The sequence below is a fragment of the Sabethes cyaneus genome, chromosome 2 (assembly GCF_943734655.1).
Source record: "Sabethes cyaneus chromosome 2, idSabCyanKW18_F2, whole genome shotgun sequence".
NCBI lineage: Eukaryota > Metazoa > Arthropoda > Insecta > Diptera > Culicidae > Sabethes > Sabethes cyaneus.
The window spans coordinates 139,911,870-139,930,679 of record NC_071354.1 but is presented as its reverse complement, the minus strand read 5'-3'; the positions used below and the strand labels follow the sequence as shown (position 1 = coordinate 139,930,679).

Genomic DNA, 18,810 nt, shown 5'->3' with positions numbered 1-18,810 from the left:
CTTCGAGTGTGTATGAGATTGGAAAATTTCACTGCAAAATAGATTCTCTAATGCGTTCGTTATTTTACCATGATAGAGTTTCCTGATCGAGGGTAAATTATTATGAATTGATGACAGAAGGCATGATTGCTACGGACCGGAATGAGACATGGTTTATGCGCCCCGGAAGTTGGTTCGGTACGGGAAAAACGGCATTTCGGCGGCTAGCTTGTTGAAACGTACTTACTTATTTGAAGTGTTTCATGAATTTTGAAGGAGAATGACACAAGTGTTTTTAGCGAAGTACAGGAAATGTGAAAGAGAATAACGACGGATGATTTTTGAATTGAATTGTTTTGGATTGTTGGTTGGTTTTGGGATTCGCCATTCAACTACGCAAAAAAATCGAAAGCATATTATAGATTATAGATTAGAACAAACTGCAACTAAACAAGATGGTTCAATTGCGATCGCAATTATAACTTTACGCCGTAATCACATCGATATCCTCATCCTCATCGGCGTCATCGTCGATTTCCGCAGTAGGCTCGGACAGACAGTTGTCTCCCCACGAGGTGCTTGTGGTTGTGACCACATCAATCGTCATGCTACTGCTTTCGTCGTGCAATTGCTGCAATTGTCTTTGACGTGCCTCGTCCCGATCGATATCCTGGCTGCTGTGATAGATCTTTCTACCGCCTACCATGTCATCTTCCTTGTAGCACGCCGATTCCAGATGTTTGTTAAGATAGGACTTCAGGGCGAAAGTTTTGTGGCATCGTTGGCATTCGAAATTTTTGTCAGTAGAATGAGTCTGCATGTGTGCTCGAAGATTCGATCGATCGGCGAAAGCTTTACCGCAGTGTCCACAACCGTACGGTTTTTCTCCGGTGTGTGAACGCAGATGCCCCTGCAGGAGCCACGGACGGGAGAAAAGTTTTCCACAAACTCCGCAGCTGTGGGAAAGCTTATGAGTTAATAAATGCATCGCTAGGGCAGGCATGGAAACGTATGCCTTGCCACAAGTCTGACATTTCTTAGCCGATTGAGAGTCCAGGCTGCGATGAGTTTGCTTATGTCGGGATAGATTACTGGACGTTGCATACTGCTTACCACATTCGGGACATTTATATTTACCTTTGGAAATAGCTCCAGCGGGTGATTCTGACAATTTAGCTTCCGCTGGCGGTTGTTTTTCCTCGTTGGCTGCAATGGTCGGTAGTTTTGTGGTAGCATTGGTAGTTTTCCTTCGGTTTTTTGAACGACCATCGCTAGAGATTAGATCATCGTATGTGTACAGCTCAGCTGCCGAAGTAGAAGTTACTGAAGAATCGGCAAGATCTACTTTGGTCTTTTTATTGGATTGTGCAATTGCCGGAGCTGAAGTGGAAGATTTTTTGGTCCGCTTGTTGGACTGGTTGGAAGACGACGATACAAATGATACCACCGGTAGGTGGGCGGTCGGCGAAGATCCGTTACTTTCCGTGTCAGATGAGTGCTCTGATGTGGGTGGTGTCAGGGGAGCAGCCGAAGCAGCAATAGACTTTGCCATTGGAATGGTGGTGGTTGTCGTTGTAATTTCATAACATGGAATTATCATCGATATTGGTGCCGATCCCGGGGGACACTGGTAGGCACCATCGACAATATTTATTATGTTATTGGTGTTCTGCACGACGGCAGATGATGGGGCACTACTGGTGGTTGGTGCGCTGGACGTGACAAAATTCACGGTTGGTTCCGTGCTCGGATGAAGAATTGTCACCACGCACGGAGCCGGAAGAGGGGGTAGGCTCTGCGATAAGGACAATAAATCATGTGCGGCTTCCGTTTCTTCGATGCTCCGCTCGCGGAATATCGGTGAGGTGGCATCGTATTGGAACGGGGCGGATGACGTCTGATGACCTGTTGTGCTACTTCCGCCGACGCCGTTGGCTACGGTGGAAGATGAGTTGATGCCTACAGGCCCCGGTGAGGGTGATTTATCTCCTTTCTTATCTGATGGGGGCTGTGTGTAAATTAACATCTGTTGTTCTCTTTTATTCGGATAATTATTATGGCTACGGCCGGATTTTAGCACCGCCGTTGCTGTTGTCGGTAATGGTGGCTGTAAAGTTACTGTTGCTGCTGTTGTTGTAGCTGATGCCAAAGGCGACTGGTTGACGACGGAATGGATTGAGGAAGCACTTACCGTTAAATGTCTTGAGGAATTAGCCTTCACGTGGCTAATGGTGCCGTTGTTGGTGTTATTATTACTGTTAGTTTTGAAATTGGTATTATTGTGGGAAACGGCGGCGGTGACTGGGCCACATTTTGTGTTCCGGAAATCGCTTAGCTGAATGGAGAATCCTGCAAGTGAAAGAAAATGAAAGGCAATTAAATTTAAAGCCGTTCTGTTGGAATCTAATTAGACAGCGGTGAACTGGAAGCGATTACAGGAAAACAGAGAGGTGAGAATGATAACAAATAGGGCAGTTAAGCTAATGAATCAAAAAGATATCTGATGATGTTTAATTAGTTGAGCAAATCTTTTGAGCAGCATTGCTATAGTGATAAACACGGTGCCATACAACGGTACTGTATTATTACATCAGCCTATTCAAATTTATTGTCAAAAACCTGATTTAATCCCCCTAGTGGTGGAAAGAACCTTTGTTATACGGTTTTACTTGCTATTTAAGATAGAAATCGACACGTTTTCGGAACTTAATTCATCTGTTGGTTAACGTTGCGTTGTGCGTTGGTTTATATCACATAAAACGTTCGGAAATTGAATAAGTTACAAAATTTCAACAAAATAGGAGCACTTTTAAATCCTTTTTCTTGTCATGTTTTTCAAGTAATTGCTGAGTAAGTATAAGTAAGTTGTTACTAATATGAGTAAGTGCAAATAAAAGTAAGTTGTAGGAGAAAATATTATTCCTTAACATATGCAGTGCCTGGTAAAGGTCTAGTTTATAGGTTTGTGAACTATGCATAATAGTGTTCGACATCGGAATGAAGATAGAAGTCCCGATTTCGGTCCGGTCCGGTTAAAAATCGGAACGAACTTTTTAGTTCGGCTTTATTCCGGTCCGACTTGGCTCTGTTCCGATTCCGGAACCAGAACAGAGTCAAATCGGACCGGAATAAAGTCGAACTAAAAATGTTCGTTCCGATTTTTAATCGGACCGAACAGGAACCTGGACTTCAATTTTTGTTCCGATGACGAACACCTGTAATGCCATTCTGTTTGATTTACATCAATAAAGTTTTCTTGAATAAATTTAATCAATTTTTAGGTCCGTCTGTTGGTAGTCAAGTAATTTGGGGTCAAAATTAGGGTATTTTTTATATTAAATGTTCTACAGTTCCTAAACAAGCAATCATAGAGGTATACTATATTTAGCAAAGTTGTGTTTTTTTACTGTTTGTACAACCTTGTAATACATAAAAAAGTTATACGACAATTACAAAAAGAGCTAAAATAAATGAACTGATTTTAACGATTTACATACTTGTAAGAAGTAGGATTTTTCTACCTTCGCTGAAGAGGTAGAAGGTTGCTGTCTTCAGCAAAATTTCTTGTAACAATATGTTCTAAAACTTTGCCGAACATGTCAATGTGTTATATTGAAACTGAAGAACTGAAGAAGGTATGACCACATCGTCATCTTATTCAACAATGTTGCATTCTCGCTTGGTTATACTGCCCATGGATGCATAGTCGACGTAACGACCAGCACCATGATTGTTGAGAAAACGCATTTTTATCGTGAAAAACGTTTAAAGCCATATAATCTTTGCTATAAACTTTTTCAATCAAATAATCTGTCAATTTAGTAGAGTTTATTAATCAAAACAGGACGGATGGGGTTTTATGATTCATTCCTCATTTATTGTGTTTAAAAAATGCGAACGCCAGTTTATGCGAATAAACAGACTGTTTTTTTTTTGAACGATTATTCACATAACTTGGCGTAAAGCTATGAAAACAAATAGGTTACTATGCTGATTGATTATGCGGGGAATTACGTCAATCATTAGCATTACGTGAAACCAATAGCAGAGTAGCTCAATTTTCTTAAATTTCTCGAATATTTTCGAATAAACATATGTTGTTTGGGTATTGGGCATGTGAACAACATAGTTAACCGTTATGTGTTCGACAAAAAAACATCTTTAAGTGCTCGACAAGGGTACCCGGGTACCCACAAATTGAAACGCTTGTAACTTTGACAATTTTTGACCGATTCGGACACTTTTACTACCAAAAGATTCAGGAACTTATCCACTTCCAGTGTGGTTATAACAGAGCCGGAAGTGGTTCATCTGGTTCCCGGAAATCCGGCAGGCCGAGGATGTGTTCCGGAATTAAAGCGCTTTTTATATTTTTTGATTTAATTATAGTAATATGGGTATCCAAAGATCTTCCAATTACTCCGAAAGGTCATTCTTCATTGTTTTAAAACAATACAATGATATATCCTCGGAATGACCATTCTGCGACAAGTTCCCGTGGGATCTCCTGTGGCCATAAAACTGTTTGGTTTGCAACACTGGCAATATGGGTGTCTAAATTCATGAAATTACTCCAGAAGGTCATTTTTCATTATTTTGATTCTGTCTGATGATTTTGCCATGGCATGGCCATTCCGGAACATATTCCCGTGGGGCTTCACAGTTGTCCAAAACCAAAAATATTTGCGCATTAGAGTTTTGAGTAGGAAAACTTGATTTTAGGTTTATGGAACCTTTGGAAGAGTTTCTTGAAATTAAAAGTTCTATCGTATGGTGAAATTCAAATTTTGAATAATCCCCCTAAAAGTGAAATAAAAAATTTATTTTTCTTCAGCTTCAATATAACACATTGATGAGTTCTGCAAAGTTTTAGAGCATATTATTACAAGAAATTTTGCTGAAGACCGTAACCTTCTATCTCTTCTGCGAAGATAGAAAAATCCTATTTCTTAGATGTGAATCGTCAAAATCAGTTTTTCTATTTAAGCTTTTTTTGTAGTTGTTGTATGACTTTTTCAAGTTTTATAAAGTTGTACAAATAGCAAAGATACACAACTTTGCCGAATGTAGTATACCTCTATCTTTGCTTGTTTAGGAACTGTAAAACTTTTGATATAAAAAATACCCTAATTTTGATCCCCAATTACGCGACTATGCGCAGACGCGATGTCAGAGTTTCAGTATCCTTGATCAAAGAAAACTTTAGAATTTCGTACTTTGGAAGCTGAAAAGGTACCCGGGTACCCTGTCGAACACATAACGGTTAAGAGTGCGTAGGACCGAAAAAGTACATTTTGGTCATTTTGGTTTTTACGTCAACTATGCATCGATGGGTAGTATAAGTGTAAGCTTAATTATGCCGATGATTTGTAGGTCTACGTAGGGGTATTCTGTATCGAGGCTGTCTCCGCTTATAAATGTTGTTGAATGTGTTCGTTAATCGGTGTTAAATGAACTAGGTCGTTATCACTCTCTCAAAATGTAACACGATGACCTTACATCATGGACTTTAGACCTGGATGAGCCATTTCGCACGTTGAGCTCCTTTGTTCTGAATACCGGTGGAGTTGTCGCTTAGAACTGGTTTCCTTACGCTGTATCCGGTTCACCGTAGCTTACCGACTTTCGCCAAATTACATTGGTAATCTCATCAAGCAGTTGTCCGTTGCCCTTGATTCATGCATCCTGCTACTCTTCGCTTTCAGCTTGTATTCCACCAAATGTCATCGGCAAAAGCGCGTATGTTCTACATGAGCATTGTCAAATCCATAAAACTATCGGTCTAATAGAGGGTTTGTACATTGTCAGGTTTGTACGACGGCTAATGCCTCTTGATCGTAGCGTTTTGTGAAGGGAAAAGTAGGCTCGATGAAAGGCAACTGACAGCGATTGGGTATCGGAGGTAAGCAGACACACCGAGTAGAACAGGTAGATCCTATTGTCAGGGATGGTTCGATCACTTTGACTCAATTTTGATTTTATAAACCTTTTCTGCATTTTTTAAAATTCCAAGATTCCAAAGGCTGGAGTGAAGTCCAAATTATACACACATTTTCGTGAACATGGCGGACTTGGGGGTAATACAGTGCTTTGAGATAAAGTAGTTTTATACCGGGTGGCAACTAAAATTTTGGAAGTTTTTCGCAGCTCTTATGGTCAACAACAAACGAGCTCAGAGAGAAATGAGAGTATGTATGTACTAGCTCTCTTTCCTCTTTTTGTTAATATTTTTTGTTTTGTTTATGCTTTCCCAGTTTTGCTAAAAGTGATGTCGAAACAAGAAGCATTTCGGAAGCGCGTTGTACAATTCTACGAACTGCAACAGAAATCTCGGCAAAGAGTATACGGTACAACATTTAAAAAGCAAATATGTTGCGACTTCGACTCTTTATCATATCCTTAGATTCCCAAAAACTATTCGCAAGCAAGGCAGTGGAAGACCAGCCAAAATTACGGACGCAGAAGCACATCGTTCTCTTTCTCGTTTCTTCAACAACAAGCCCTCTGGTTTGGCTATCAATTAAGATGCACTAGACGAATGTTTTAAGAAAATTTTGATCCCGTTTCTACAAAAACGTCATGCAGATGGACAATACGTATTTTGGTCGAATAGAGCATCATCGCATTACGCAAAAAAAAACACAATCGTTCCTGAATATCCATTCGATCCCATTTGTACCCAAAAATCATGACCCGAAAAATCTGTCTCAGTGTGCCCAATTGAAGATTTCTTCGGGATTTTGAGTTCCTTGGTGTACAAAAATAACTGGAGAGCCACGAATTGCAAACGGTTGATCGGTAGAATCAAGAGATGCATTCGCAAAGTTGACATGACGGCCGTACAACACTCCTGTTCGGACGTAAAACGAAAGCTTCGCCGAACAGCCTATTACGGATCGTTTTCAAATGTACACTAATTTTTTTTCAGATAATGTATCTTAAATTTCGGTAAATCAGATCTTCTTGATGCATCTTTGTCTCTTTTTGACAGCCTGAGAAAAAAAATCAAAATTTTAGTTGCCACTCGTTAATACTTCGTAAAATTTCTGTACTTCTGCAATTTGGAAAACCCAGTTTCGGACCGAGAATTACAGTAAGATCATCCATGACCAATGAATCATGAATCTGTATGATCGTCAATTTTGTAGTTGAAAATAACGGGCGATTTAAAATGATGGAATGTCGCTGCTCATCATTTAACGATGCTGATCAAATAGTTGAATTCCGAAAATAATCAGAAGACGGCGACATTATTCGATGCAGTGAATCGTCGAGTAGGTTTTAAAATTACCGACTACTAGTCTGTAGCCCGTTCCAACAGTAGAAGCAGAGTCCTGAACGAATAACACAAACAAAAGTGGTCTCAAGTGGTGAACCATACAAACTTATTATAAACAACTCTGTTGAAGACAGAAAATCTCTGTCTCTAATACCTTTTGTGACATTACATGTGACATGTATCACGTCGCGTTGCTAGATGTTCCCCCTCGATCTAAATCGGATTCCATCCGTCGTATACCGACTTATTTATCATTGCAGGAAGACATCCATACATGCTTGCATTTGATTCTACTGCACCATATACCTGGATGAATGGATGTCGACCAGTTACCGCATTGCTTTGGCTAGGTCCACGTATAAGCATAAGTCAAAAACTAAATCCAAGTTCAAGTTTTAGCTCCAGGATTAAATTCCATGTTGCGAAAATCGTGTAAACTTATTTGGAAACGGTTAAATGGGAACTTCTGTGCCACCCACCATATTCACCAGACATCGTTCTATTTCTTTTTTTACATATATCGATTCATGGCGTATGACTTTTCAGAGTAATACTTCAACAATTACGAAACGCATCGATTTATTGGTCAAATTTGAAGACAGAGTTAGTAGGAAAAATAGTGATAAACGGTGAAGCTGATGTTAAAACGGAGCCACTGATTTACTTTTAATGAATGCTTTCTATGACGGTAAATTGTACAGCAGCTTATAAGATGTATCTTCGTCGTTTGTTCCATGTCATGAGCATGACTGCTGTATTTGTCGAATTTTCACCTCTAGATTAAACGCAGTTACTTTAATCCTTTGATTCCAGACGGGTTCATCAGATGAAGGCGTCCTAGAGCTATCTCCCAATATTATTTGAAACACTTGTCAGTGCAACCTAACACAAGCGTATGTATTTAGACGGTTATATGCTTGCTCTATTGTGTCTGTGAAACCCCTTCGAAAGCCCTTTACAATGTTCTTTTAATTGCAATTAATGTTCGATAATAATACACTTAAAATTATCCTCCTTTTGGACTGCATCCGTCGTAATGTTGGGCTTGGAGATGAACTCACTCGAGATCCGAACCGGATTGGGTCAATAAATATTGGAGCGAAATGGAATTTAATGCATAAGCACCGTTCGAGCAAGCCAAGCGAGCGTCTGCCAAGTGTACATTCCTGGCCATGGATAAAGATCCGGCAGTGGTCATTGGAACTCAGCTGTAACAGAAACCAACCGGGGCATCGCTTGCATGGTAGCACTGACCGGGTACAAGACCGGAAAAAGGCAACAGCACTAACGAGCTAAATCGAATTTGAATGAAAATTGCTGGTTCCCGTTATGCTGATGTGGCATTTGATGGTACGTTCGGCCGGGTGGCCGGACAGAGACACTGGCGGCCCACAAACTCTTGACCACTCGGGTGGCTGACGGCCGATGGTGTAATCTAGAGTATTCTCATTTAGGTTTTGCAGCCATAAGCTAAGGATAGCTCACCTAGGTGGTTCAGGCTAGTGTGGTTAATGCTAGTTACTTTAGAAATTGCTTTTAGGTATAGGTACATTGGCAATTTCAAATCTCGAGATTTTGTTTATTTTAATGTTAGAGAAAAAATGGAAAACAAAGATAAATAGTATTATAGCCATCGAATGTGAATTATACTTTTAAAATTCATAAACAGTAATACAACATCATTTGTTCGAGTGTGATAATCGCTTGATCTGAATTAGGCAAATCCACCCTAGTACAAAACATATATTCGCCAAAGCATGCAGGTTTCAGGAGGGCGGATTCTCAACCGAAGGGACAGAAAGGTACTGCATCGCAATGTGAGTAAAATGTGTGACCAACTAAATGTTCACGGTCGTTGAGATCCGATAGGGGAATGAGACAGGGTTGCAACCGCTGCTTAGCCGTACAATGCAATGTTCCATTTAAATAGGTAATGTGTGCAATTAAACTCTGCAGATTAAATATGAAATATTCATAAGTTAAGGATGCAAACTGGCTGCTCTCTTTAATTCGGCGTCCAGAAATAGGCTTTTTGCGATGGTCTGGACTTTATCGTAGCCACCTAACAGGAACCGTTCTACCATCAGCCAGCAGAAACTACCTAACAGGGCACTATGACCGATGTATACTGTAAACTGGCGTCGGCTGCTGCGTAATAAATTAATTTTATCGCTGCGTCTGTCTCGATCTAGAAAGTGGATAGCAGAGCAAATGTGTAGAGTTGGATTATAAACTATTGGTGGAGCAAATGCCAGCATTTTTTTCTTCTTTCAGCTTATAATCTTATATCATATGGTTTTGAGTGAAATTACATAATTTTGGTTTTGTTAGAATTATTTGCACGGTGATATCGTGTATAAAAAATATTTCAGGCGTTTATAATAAACAACTTGAATGATGCAATATGTCTTAGATTAAAGTTCGAAAACATAATTATAAATAAGGGTTTAGGAACCGCTAGCAACGGAACTTCACTGGATAATTTTAAAGATTTGGGAGGGGAGGAACTATCCGGAGAAGTGAAAGGAAGGTGTGGTTTGAACCATCTACAAAAAGGACGATCTGCTAGATTGCTAAAATCACCGCGACATTACGCTGGTCAACGCCGATTTCAAGGTGCTCTCCCAGATTTTGTTACGTCGTTTATTCCTAATAGTAAGAAAATTCGTAGGGCAGTACCAGGTGGGTTTATGAGGGCCTGTGATACTACGGGTCATCAAGAATTCATCCGAAAAATCAGTGAACGTTCGCTTGGCTACTAATGAGCTAATAGCATTGTAACACCGTAAATAACGGGTGACAACTAAAATTTTGGATTTGTTTTTCTCAAGCTGTCAAAAAAAGACAAGATACTTAAAGAAGATCTGATTTACCGAAATTAAAGATACATTGTCCATTGTTGAAAAAAAATTAGTGCACATTTGAAACGGCCGTAATTGGCTGTTCGGTGAAGCTTCCGTTTGATGTCGGAACAGGAGCAGTGTACGGCAGTCATGTCAACTTTGTGAATGCATCTCTAGATTCTACCAATCAACTGTTCGTGTCCAATTCGTGGCTCTCCAGTTAATTTTGTACAGCAAGGAACTCAAAATCCCGAAAAAATCTTCGATTGGGCGCATTGAGACAGATGTGTCGGGTCGTTGTTTTTGGGTACAAATGGGATCGAATGGGTATTCAGGAACGATTATGTTTTTTGGCGTAATGCGATGATGCTCTATCCTGCCAAAACATTTATTGTCCATCTGCATGATGTTTTTGTAAAAACGGGATCAAAATTTTATTCAAAAATTCGTCTGGTGCCATAAATGTAGCGACGGGGAAGAATTTTTTTTCTACACTTTCAAACTTGAAATTTTCCGGCTTAGAGCTGGGCCCGACAACGTCACCTTCAATTGCAAATCGTCACTCGGAAATGAAGCTTCGGTTTCAACTGAAGCAACACCGCTTCGCTTCAAGACTGGCGGCGGTAAAACAAGAAAATTTGCGAGGCTGGTTGCACAATCCTCGCCGTCGTCGTCGGCAGCTTAGAGCCGGAGTGGTTCGTATTGTTTTAAGCTTTATTCAACTCGATCTTGGGTTACTCGTCGCCCATGGTTTAGACTCGCATGTTGAATTCCTCTGTTCTGGTTGTCGGTGGGGTTGTTGAATAGAACCGTTTTCCTTACGTATCTGTTTCACCGTTGCTTACCGACCGTCGCCAAATCCGTTGGTAATCTCCCCAAGTAGTCTCTGGTGCCTTTGATTTATGCACTCTTCACTTTCAGCTTGTACTCCACCAAATATCGTCCACAATGCACTAAGCCCCTAAGCGTATGTGTTAAGTGCGCATTGTCAAATCCCTATAATCTATCGGTCTAGTTGGGAGTTTGTACATTGTTAGCTTCGTACGGCAGCTTATGCCTCGTGATCGTAGCGTTTTGCGAAGAGCGAAGTAGGCTCGATGTCCTGCTTGAATATCTGCGCTGTATCTTCTCATTTGTATTGCTGTTTGCGGTTACCAGCAATCCCACATACACGAACTCATCTACTACTTCTAGTTCGTCGCTGTCAATAATTACCGTCCGCGATAAGCGCAAGTTGGTCTAGTTTGAGTTTCTACCGTACATGTATTAGGCCTTCGACGCATTTATTTTAATCTCAATCCTCCTAGCCACCGCTTTCAGTTTAGCGCAAATGACCCTCGCCGTGGCAAAGTTTCTGGCTTTAATATCAAACCGTGTAGTCTGCGTAGCCTAGAAGTTTGCTACATTTACTGAAAATCAAACCCCCTCCCAGGAAACTTTTTTGGCTACGCCCCTGTCTGGTGCACAACTTCATTGATAGTCAAATCAAAGGGCTTGTTGTTGAAGGTCATGAGAAAAAGAACAATGTCCTTCTGCGTCCTTAATTTGGCTGGTCTTCCTCTACCTTGCTTGCGAATAGTTGTTGGGCATCTTAGGATAAGGTAAACAGTCAAAGCCGTAACATATTCGCTTTTTAAATGTTATACCGTATACTTTTTGCCGAGATTTCGTTAAAGTGTAGAACGCGCTCCAGAAACAAAATAAACAAAACAAAAAATATTGACAAAAAGATGAGAGGGAGAGCTAACACATACATACTCTCATTTCTTTCTGAGCTCGTTTGTTGTTGAGTATAGGGGTTACCCGTTACAAAAGATACAGCCCAACTTTATTCAGAAAAGTTAATAGATAATAACTAGTTCTTCAATCGTCCAATATATAACTTTTTCAAATTCTGCATGACTGAGACGGTACTATCAAATGAATGTGAATTTGATGAAAGTGATTAAGCCATCCCTGACGGCAGACAATACACGAGAACGGTATTCCGGATAAACTGACGCAACTGATCACAGATACTCTGAAGCGAGTGATGTGTTACATGCGTGTTTCGTCAGTCCTTTCGAATCGCAAAGAGGGTTGCGGCAAGGGGATGGACTGTCCTGTGTCACACACCTGCGGCGAGTGCCGATACTCCGCCGACTGGCAACCGTGACCGACCGAACGTCATCTGCTTGTCATCCTCTGGTCTGGACGATTGAGACCGTCATTTTCTTTTCTCTAATCGAAGGCAGTACATGTGGAGTAAGTGCGGTGAAAAAATTTACTTAAAACCTAGTTTTTTTCCTTATTATTAATTTCAAAAGTGCCTAAAATAGTATAAGTTATATTAAATCTAAAGGGGATTTCTTACGCTAAACTATTATCTACTTATCTAAAGACATGCAGGTAAAATTGTTACATCATGCACACACGATACAAAACTAACCTAAATTAAAACTATCTAGATCTAATCTACAACGCATACGGTTAATTATAATTGCTGCAACAAAAAGGCACTAAACGTGAGTAACGATAAACAAATTTATTATGTTAAAAATACTCTACACAAGCATATTGTTAAAATTTACACGAAAACTAGTTAAAACTTAAAACTAATGTACAATTGATTTGATTTCATCCCAAAGGGATTTTATAACCCTGTCACACAGTACAACACAATAAAGTCGGGTTACGAAACCGGAAAATCGTCGCATTCTTGTTTGCTTACGCAACAGTCCTGTATGTTATTCAATATCACTATTGAAGGTATGATCCGTCGAGCGGACATCGACATGAGAGGAACGATCTTCAGCAAGAGTAGCCAACTCTTAGCCTTCGCAGACAACCTCGACATCATTACTAAAATTTTTGGGACAGAGGAGGCAATCTACGCTAGACTAAAAACGGCGGCTAGGAGGATTGGGTTACAAATCAATGCGTCGAAAACCAACTATATGGTAGGCAGATGCTCCAGAGAAAATAACGTTAGCCTCCCACGGACAGTGACTATTGACGGCGATAAACTGGAAGTGGTTGTTGAGTTCGTATATTTGGTATTTCTCTTTACCGTCGCCAATAATACGAGGATTGAACGAGGATTCCTGGAAATTAAATAAAAAGAAAACTTATCCAATTTAATTCTACTATGTATCATAGTAGAATTAAATTGGACAAGTTTTCTTTTTATTTAATTTCCAGGTTTTGTATTCTACTAAGACGCTCAAAAAACTTAAGGTAAAATTTATTGTTAATTCCCGTAAAAATATGGTGATTTTTCAATTTCCAGTACTCAGCAGTTGTGCTGGTGTCAATTTGATTTTTGTTAAATGTTGTTAATTTTGTTAAATTTTGTTAAACTATTTACCACAGTAGTAAGAAACAAATGTTGTGTGAAAATCCGGCGGTCAGCTGATCATTTCATCAAAGTATAACTTTTTCAAGAAAGTGCAAAACTTAACTTGGACTTGAGTACATTTGAAATTTATAATTTACGTCATATAGCCCAATTTGTGTCACTACGAAGTTTGCCGGGTCAGTTAGTTTAAAAAAAAATTTAGTCTTTACCAGGCAAAGTAAATCGGTTCTGGTGTATTCTTTAAGTGTTTTTTAAAGAAGAGAGTCATAAAATCATCAACACTTATGGTGGTTTTATTATAGTTTCAAGCGACTCTTGGAAGTCATTATATATGGGCCATTCCACGTCATGTGTCCGAGTGCCATGTAATCGACCTTCTCGAATTTGAACCAAATTTTGTCAGATTGTTCGTTTTAGGTCAGCAAGAAAAAATCCTAAGTTTGGTGCCGTTTGGACATTCCCTCGATTAATGGGAGTACCTCCATTTTTAATGAGAAGACGTTTTTGTTAAATCCTCTTATTTTCTTTTGCATTTATCTCTGGAAATACTAGGTTTAGAAAGATTATTTTATCGTGTTTTCCAAGGAAATTGTTCATGGAATTCGAAAAAATATTAGTTTTAGCGGCAGTGCTGCCAAATATTTTTAAATTCGATATGAAAACTAAATTTGTATTTTTCTCTCAATGAGTACAATTTGATTTCAAATATTCCAATTCCATCGTATTACTCAGATTTTTTACATAAGAATCGCTCAAAACCACGAGGTGTGAAAGCATGTATACAGTATATAAGTTTTTTAACTCAGACACGAAGTTCGAAAACAGACTCTGAGGAAGCCTGCAAGTCGTAGGCGAAATACGTATCTGTCGTGAATAAAATATACATAGTAGAATTAAATTGGATAAGTTTTCCTCTTTTTTAATTTTAGGTTAATAAACTTGTTATGAGCAGAATGTCATGATTATAATGCAATAATACTTGTTTATTAATATTAATATACTAAATTGTACTAAATTGTTTATTTTCTCAACATCAGCATAAACCGACATCACAGAAACGAAGCAATCAGTACCGGTGTACCGCAATTGGCCCCAACTGGAATTTTCTCTCATTTCTCCATATGGAAAAATGGTGTCTGTTTGTAACAAAGTTAGCTTCGGGGTACGATGCTGGCCTAACAAGCCAGTCGTCGTATGTTTGAATCTCGGTTTGGCGGTGCTGCTATAGAGTCAGTAGGATCGTTGCGCTAGCCCCGTAACAGCCTTTCTCAGCCGAACTTAGAACATTAGAATTTGCTGATTTACACAAAAAGTTTCTTTTAGCATCTCTTAGTTATGAACAAAAAAATGGAGATGCGAATGGTTACTGAAGACCGTGGACCTCCATTCGCGTCATAAAGAGCAATTCTCACAAAATTTTGAAAATGACAAAATCAATTTTAAATGAATCATACATTTCAAAAATGAGTGTACTACATACGTCTAATGAGAGTCGTAAATTGCTTCAAATTTAAATTGTCATACCAAAGATCAATCCCTCACAACAGGCACACCGTAATGACGTACAAAACAACGAGGAAATAGTACCTTTCCATTGCTAGCGAAAGCCGATTGCTGAAACCTATTGTTACGAGTTCTAAATCATTCCGTTGGACATATTCTTCCGTGAAACAATGCGCAATTCGGTTGAAGTCACCGAAAATGGTAACAAATTGAAAAACTATCGTCAAATTACAACAATGTGCCGTACGATAACAGTAGTGGTGGCGAGTTTCCACCAGTCCACAGGTCCGCTGCAGTATGTTGTAATATCCTTTCTCGTCCGCACTGCACTGGCATGGGATCGAAAACGAACTAACGGCAACGGCAAAATCGACACAATCTGCTGATGCCGGCAAACACGGTTTAAATCAACGCCAGCTACTTGCAGACGGTTTCGATACGATTGGACCGGCATCAGGGGACTGGAAACGTGAAGCTATTTGATTCATGGTGCACGTACGACTAGAACCGTTTATACCTTTAGTTCACGAGAAGAGCTATTGGTACGCAAGAAATTACAACCCCGGCTACGACCAAGCTGCTGCTGTAAAGACTTTCGTTGAAAATTATCGCCATTAGTACGGTACTTCGCGAACGGATAACCACCATTAACTAGCCAGGTTCGTAGGCAGGGTTGATGGAACCCGATATTTATGCACAATATTATGGGGGATGAAATTGGGTGCAATAAGGCACTAGCTACGCAATTGTCCTAAAAATCGAAAAGTCGGCGATGTTGTCACAAATCACATGATTTTGAAATTTGGATTATATTGAAAATCGTAGGGTTAACTATAATTTGTTAAAAAGTATTTCAAATTATTTAAGTATGCAAAATATTTACAGCTATTTTATATGAATATTTTGCTTAACAAGCATGTTTAGGAAACAGATCAATCAGGCCGTAGTGTATTCCAATTACTCCATATTAATGCATTACGTTCAACGAATACTCGAATAATGCGTAACAGTTAGTGTGCCGTTGGATTTCCAATGACTACCTACATGAAGGGTGTCGCTTTATTTCTTGTTGTGCAGAACAATTTATTGTCCCCATCGTAAGACAAACCTTTTGCTGATGGTAAGGATCTACACCGTTGCGACATCGCATCGAGTCACTCTTCGCTTATAGTAAGCTTCATCATAACATAATGCTTTATTATTTGTCCACCAGACAGGATCCCATACCGTTCCCAGCTGACAGTAAAAAGATAAGGATAGACCAAGCGGGAGAGGCAGATTATGGAGGAAGTAGAAGTGTGATTGTACCTACATGATGTTATTTTATCACTGGATGGTAGATAGCGTTTGGTTGGAGCTGTAACTATTATTGTTACAACCGCTTCTCATTCTATGGACGTTTGGTATCCGGATCCTAGGGCATACGTGTTCCGCCAACCCCACAGCAATTCACATGTGTTGACTTGTTGGATTCACTATGGGACAGATAGACTACTCGAGGCGTGTGCCAAATTTGTTTAAATGGTGAAATAATGTCGCTTTGAAAAAGTCGAATTTTCAAAATATTTTGTAATTAACAAATACTGAGTAACTTTAACCAAACAGTTTTGATGACAATGAAAGACTACGACTTGTTTGTTTCAAATTGGAAGTAGCTTTTGGTTACCAGTTTCATCAGAAAATATTTAGTTTTCGTTATTAGTTAATGTTCTCACTAGTAAGGGAATCGATCCCGATGTCACAATCCTGTGGAATTTTATTAACCGTGCAGTTCTTCTCTTATTAATGAAGGATATCTAGAAAGACACCCTCATTGTTAATAAAATCATATCGGTAAAAATATCATTGAATTCTCATACATATAGAATGTCAACTATGTTTATAAACGCCAACTAACATATTTTTCTCGCTATTCTACTTAAGATCCCATAGCAAGAAACTAGCAGCTCTGTCAATATTCGGGAGGGACTGATCGTAGTTCACTCTGCCGGCCAAGGTGGTCCATGAATGCATCTGTGTGAATGACTGCTAATATTCAGACCGCCATGCCAACATAGTCGAAAAAACACCAATACAGAATTTTGGTGAGCTAATTAACATTCATGTAAGATTTACCACATTCGGAAATACACTTAAGTCGCTTTTTACGCGCAGGATACGTCCCGCGTAAATCAAAACCGCGTAAAAAACCGCGTAAATTCCGAAAACCGCGTAAAAAACCGCGTAAATTCCGAAAACCGCGTAAAACCGCGTAAATGCGAAAACCGCGTAAAAATAGTCGCGTAAAAAAACCGCGTAAAAAGCGACTTCAGTGTAGAAGCGTCGCTGATGCTGACGCATGGCGTTTATATGAAAAAATAACAGAGAGGCCAGCCTTGTTAATAATGGGGTCTTCGAACAGAGGCTATGTAATGTCAGCCAAATTCAGTTGTGAGCATTTTGGTTTCTTCTTTCACAGATGGCATTTCTGACGTGAGAAACCACTAAAATATCTACAAGGCCACCGGACCTTTCTTGACTACCGAAGAACCAACCGAATCGAGCACGTTTTCATCGACGGACGGGTTTTTTCGAACATTTTTTTTTGTTAGATTATAGTCACTTTAACCAGCTTGGGTCATTCGTGACTTCTGCGGGGTTGGGATTTGAACCCAAGTCCTCGGCGTGAGAGGCGTGAATGCTAACCACTACGCCGGGATTGACCCCTTTTCGAACATTATCTACGTACATCTCTACGAGGTGCGGACCATTACCGAAACATGTGCGCTATAAAATCGGCTGGAAAACCTGCAAGCTGCTGAGATCTACGTGCACCAATTTGAGAAGATCTATATTTCTTTGAGGAGTTAGATTCGACCTTGGAAGTCCGATGCGAAAAGGTGCGCTGTACCGTGAAAGAGGGTGTAGCCGCTTGATCACAAACTAGTGCAAGGTGGTCGATAGGTGTAAGCAGTTGTTTGATAGGCGTCTGAATGGGGATATAACAGAAGAAGATGGAATGGAAGTTAAGCTAGGAGTGACTCAGAAGAGATCCGGTGGACACTTATCAAATTTTCACTCTCCAACAATTTCTCGACAAATGTAGTGAGTACAATGTGCCTACGCACCATATTTTCGTAGCTTTCTGGGCAGCATACGATATAGTCGAGAGCGAACTGCTATGGCAAATAATGCAGGAGAACAGTTTTCCGGACAAACGGACGCGACCGACCAGAGATACTCAAGAGCGAGTGATGTGCTGTATGCGTGTTTCATGGGCGCTTTCGGATCCCTTCGAATCGCGAAGAGGGTTGCGGGAAGGGAATCGACTGTCCTGAATGTAATTCAGTATCGCTATTGAGGGTGCGATCCGACGAGCGAGCATCGAAACAAGAGGAACAATCTGAGTTGGTGAAAGTAGCCAACTCTGCAGACGACCTCGACATCTTTACTAGTGCACAGGCGACCACTGGACGTTTGTTACCGAAAAGACGAATAAGACCCACAGAAGAGATACATTGGATCCCGCAAAACGCCAGAACCAAGAAGCCTTTGTTCTATATATATTAGACTACTTTATAGACTATCCTACCGCGGTGGTTCTCTCCCCACCACGTTGTTTCGCACTAAACGTTCTCCCCTCGCGGAGAACGTGTCATCCTATTTTGGCCTAATGCCTTCCTACGCCGTCGCTCAAGTGTCTTTTTTTAGCAGTTCATGCAGTTCATGTGATGTGCTCGGGCAAGGGTATTGTTTTGAAATTTAATCAGGCGACCAAGACCCCAGAGACCCTTGGTCTCTTGAGCCAACGTCTCTTTTGCGGATCGGCGTGCGTGGCTAAATCATTGACCTAAATTCGGGAGAAATTTACGATCGAAATTTGATCTCGG

At 40.0% G+C, this 18,810-nt stretch overlaps 1 protein-coding gene across 1 annotated transcript in view; it reads right to left on the bottom strand.

Annotated features, from left to right (window-relative positions):
• Positions 1-463: 463 nt before the first annotated feature.
• The window catches only part of LOC128736078 (protein sister of odd and bowel-like), a 63,744-nt gene continuing 45,397 nt past the window's right edge, over positions 464-18,810 (bottom strand). Inside the window, exon 2 of the mRNA XM_053830560.1 lies at positions 464-2,328. Within this exon, the coding sequence (XP_053686535.1) occupies positions 464-2,328 (1,865 nt within the window). The remainder of the gene's footprint in view (positions 2,329-18,810) is intronic.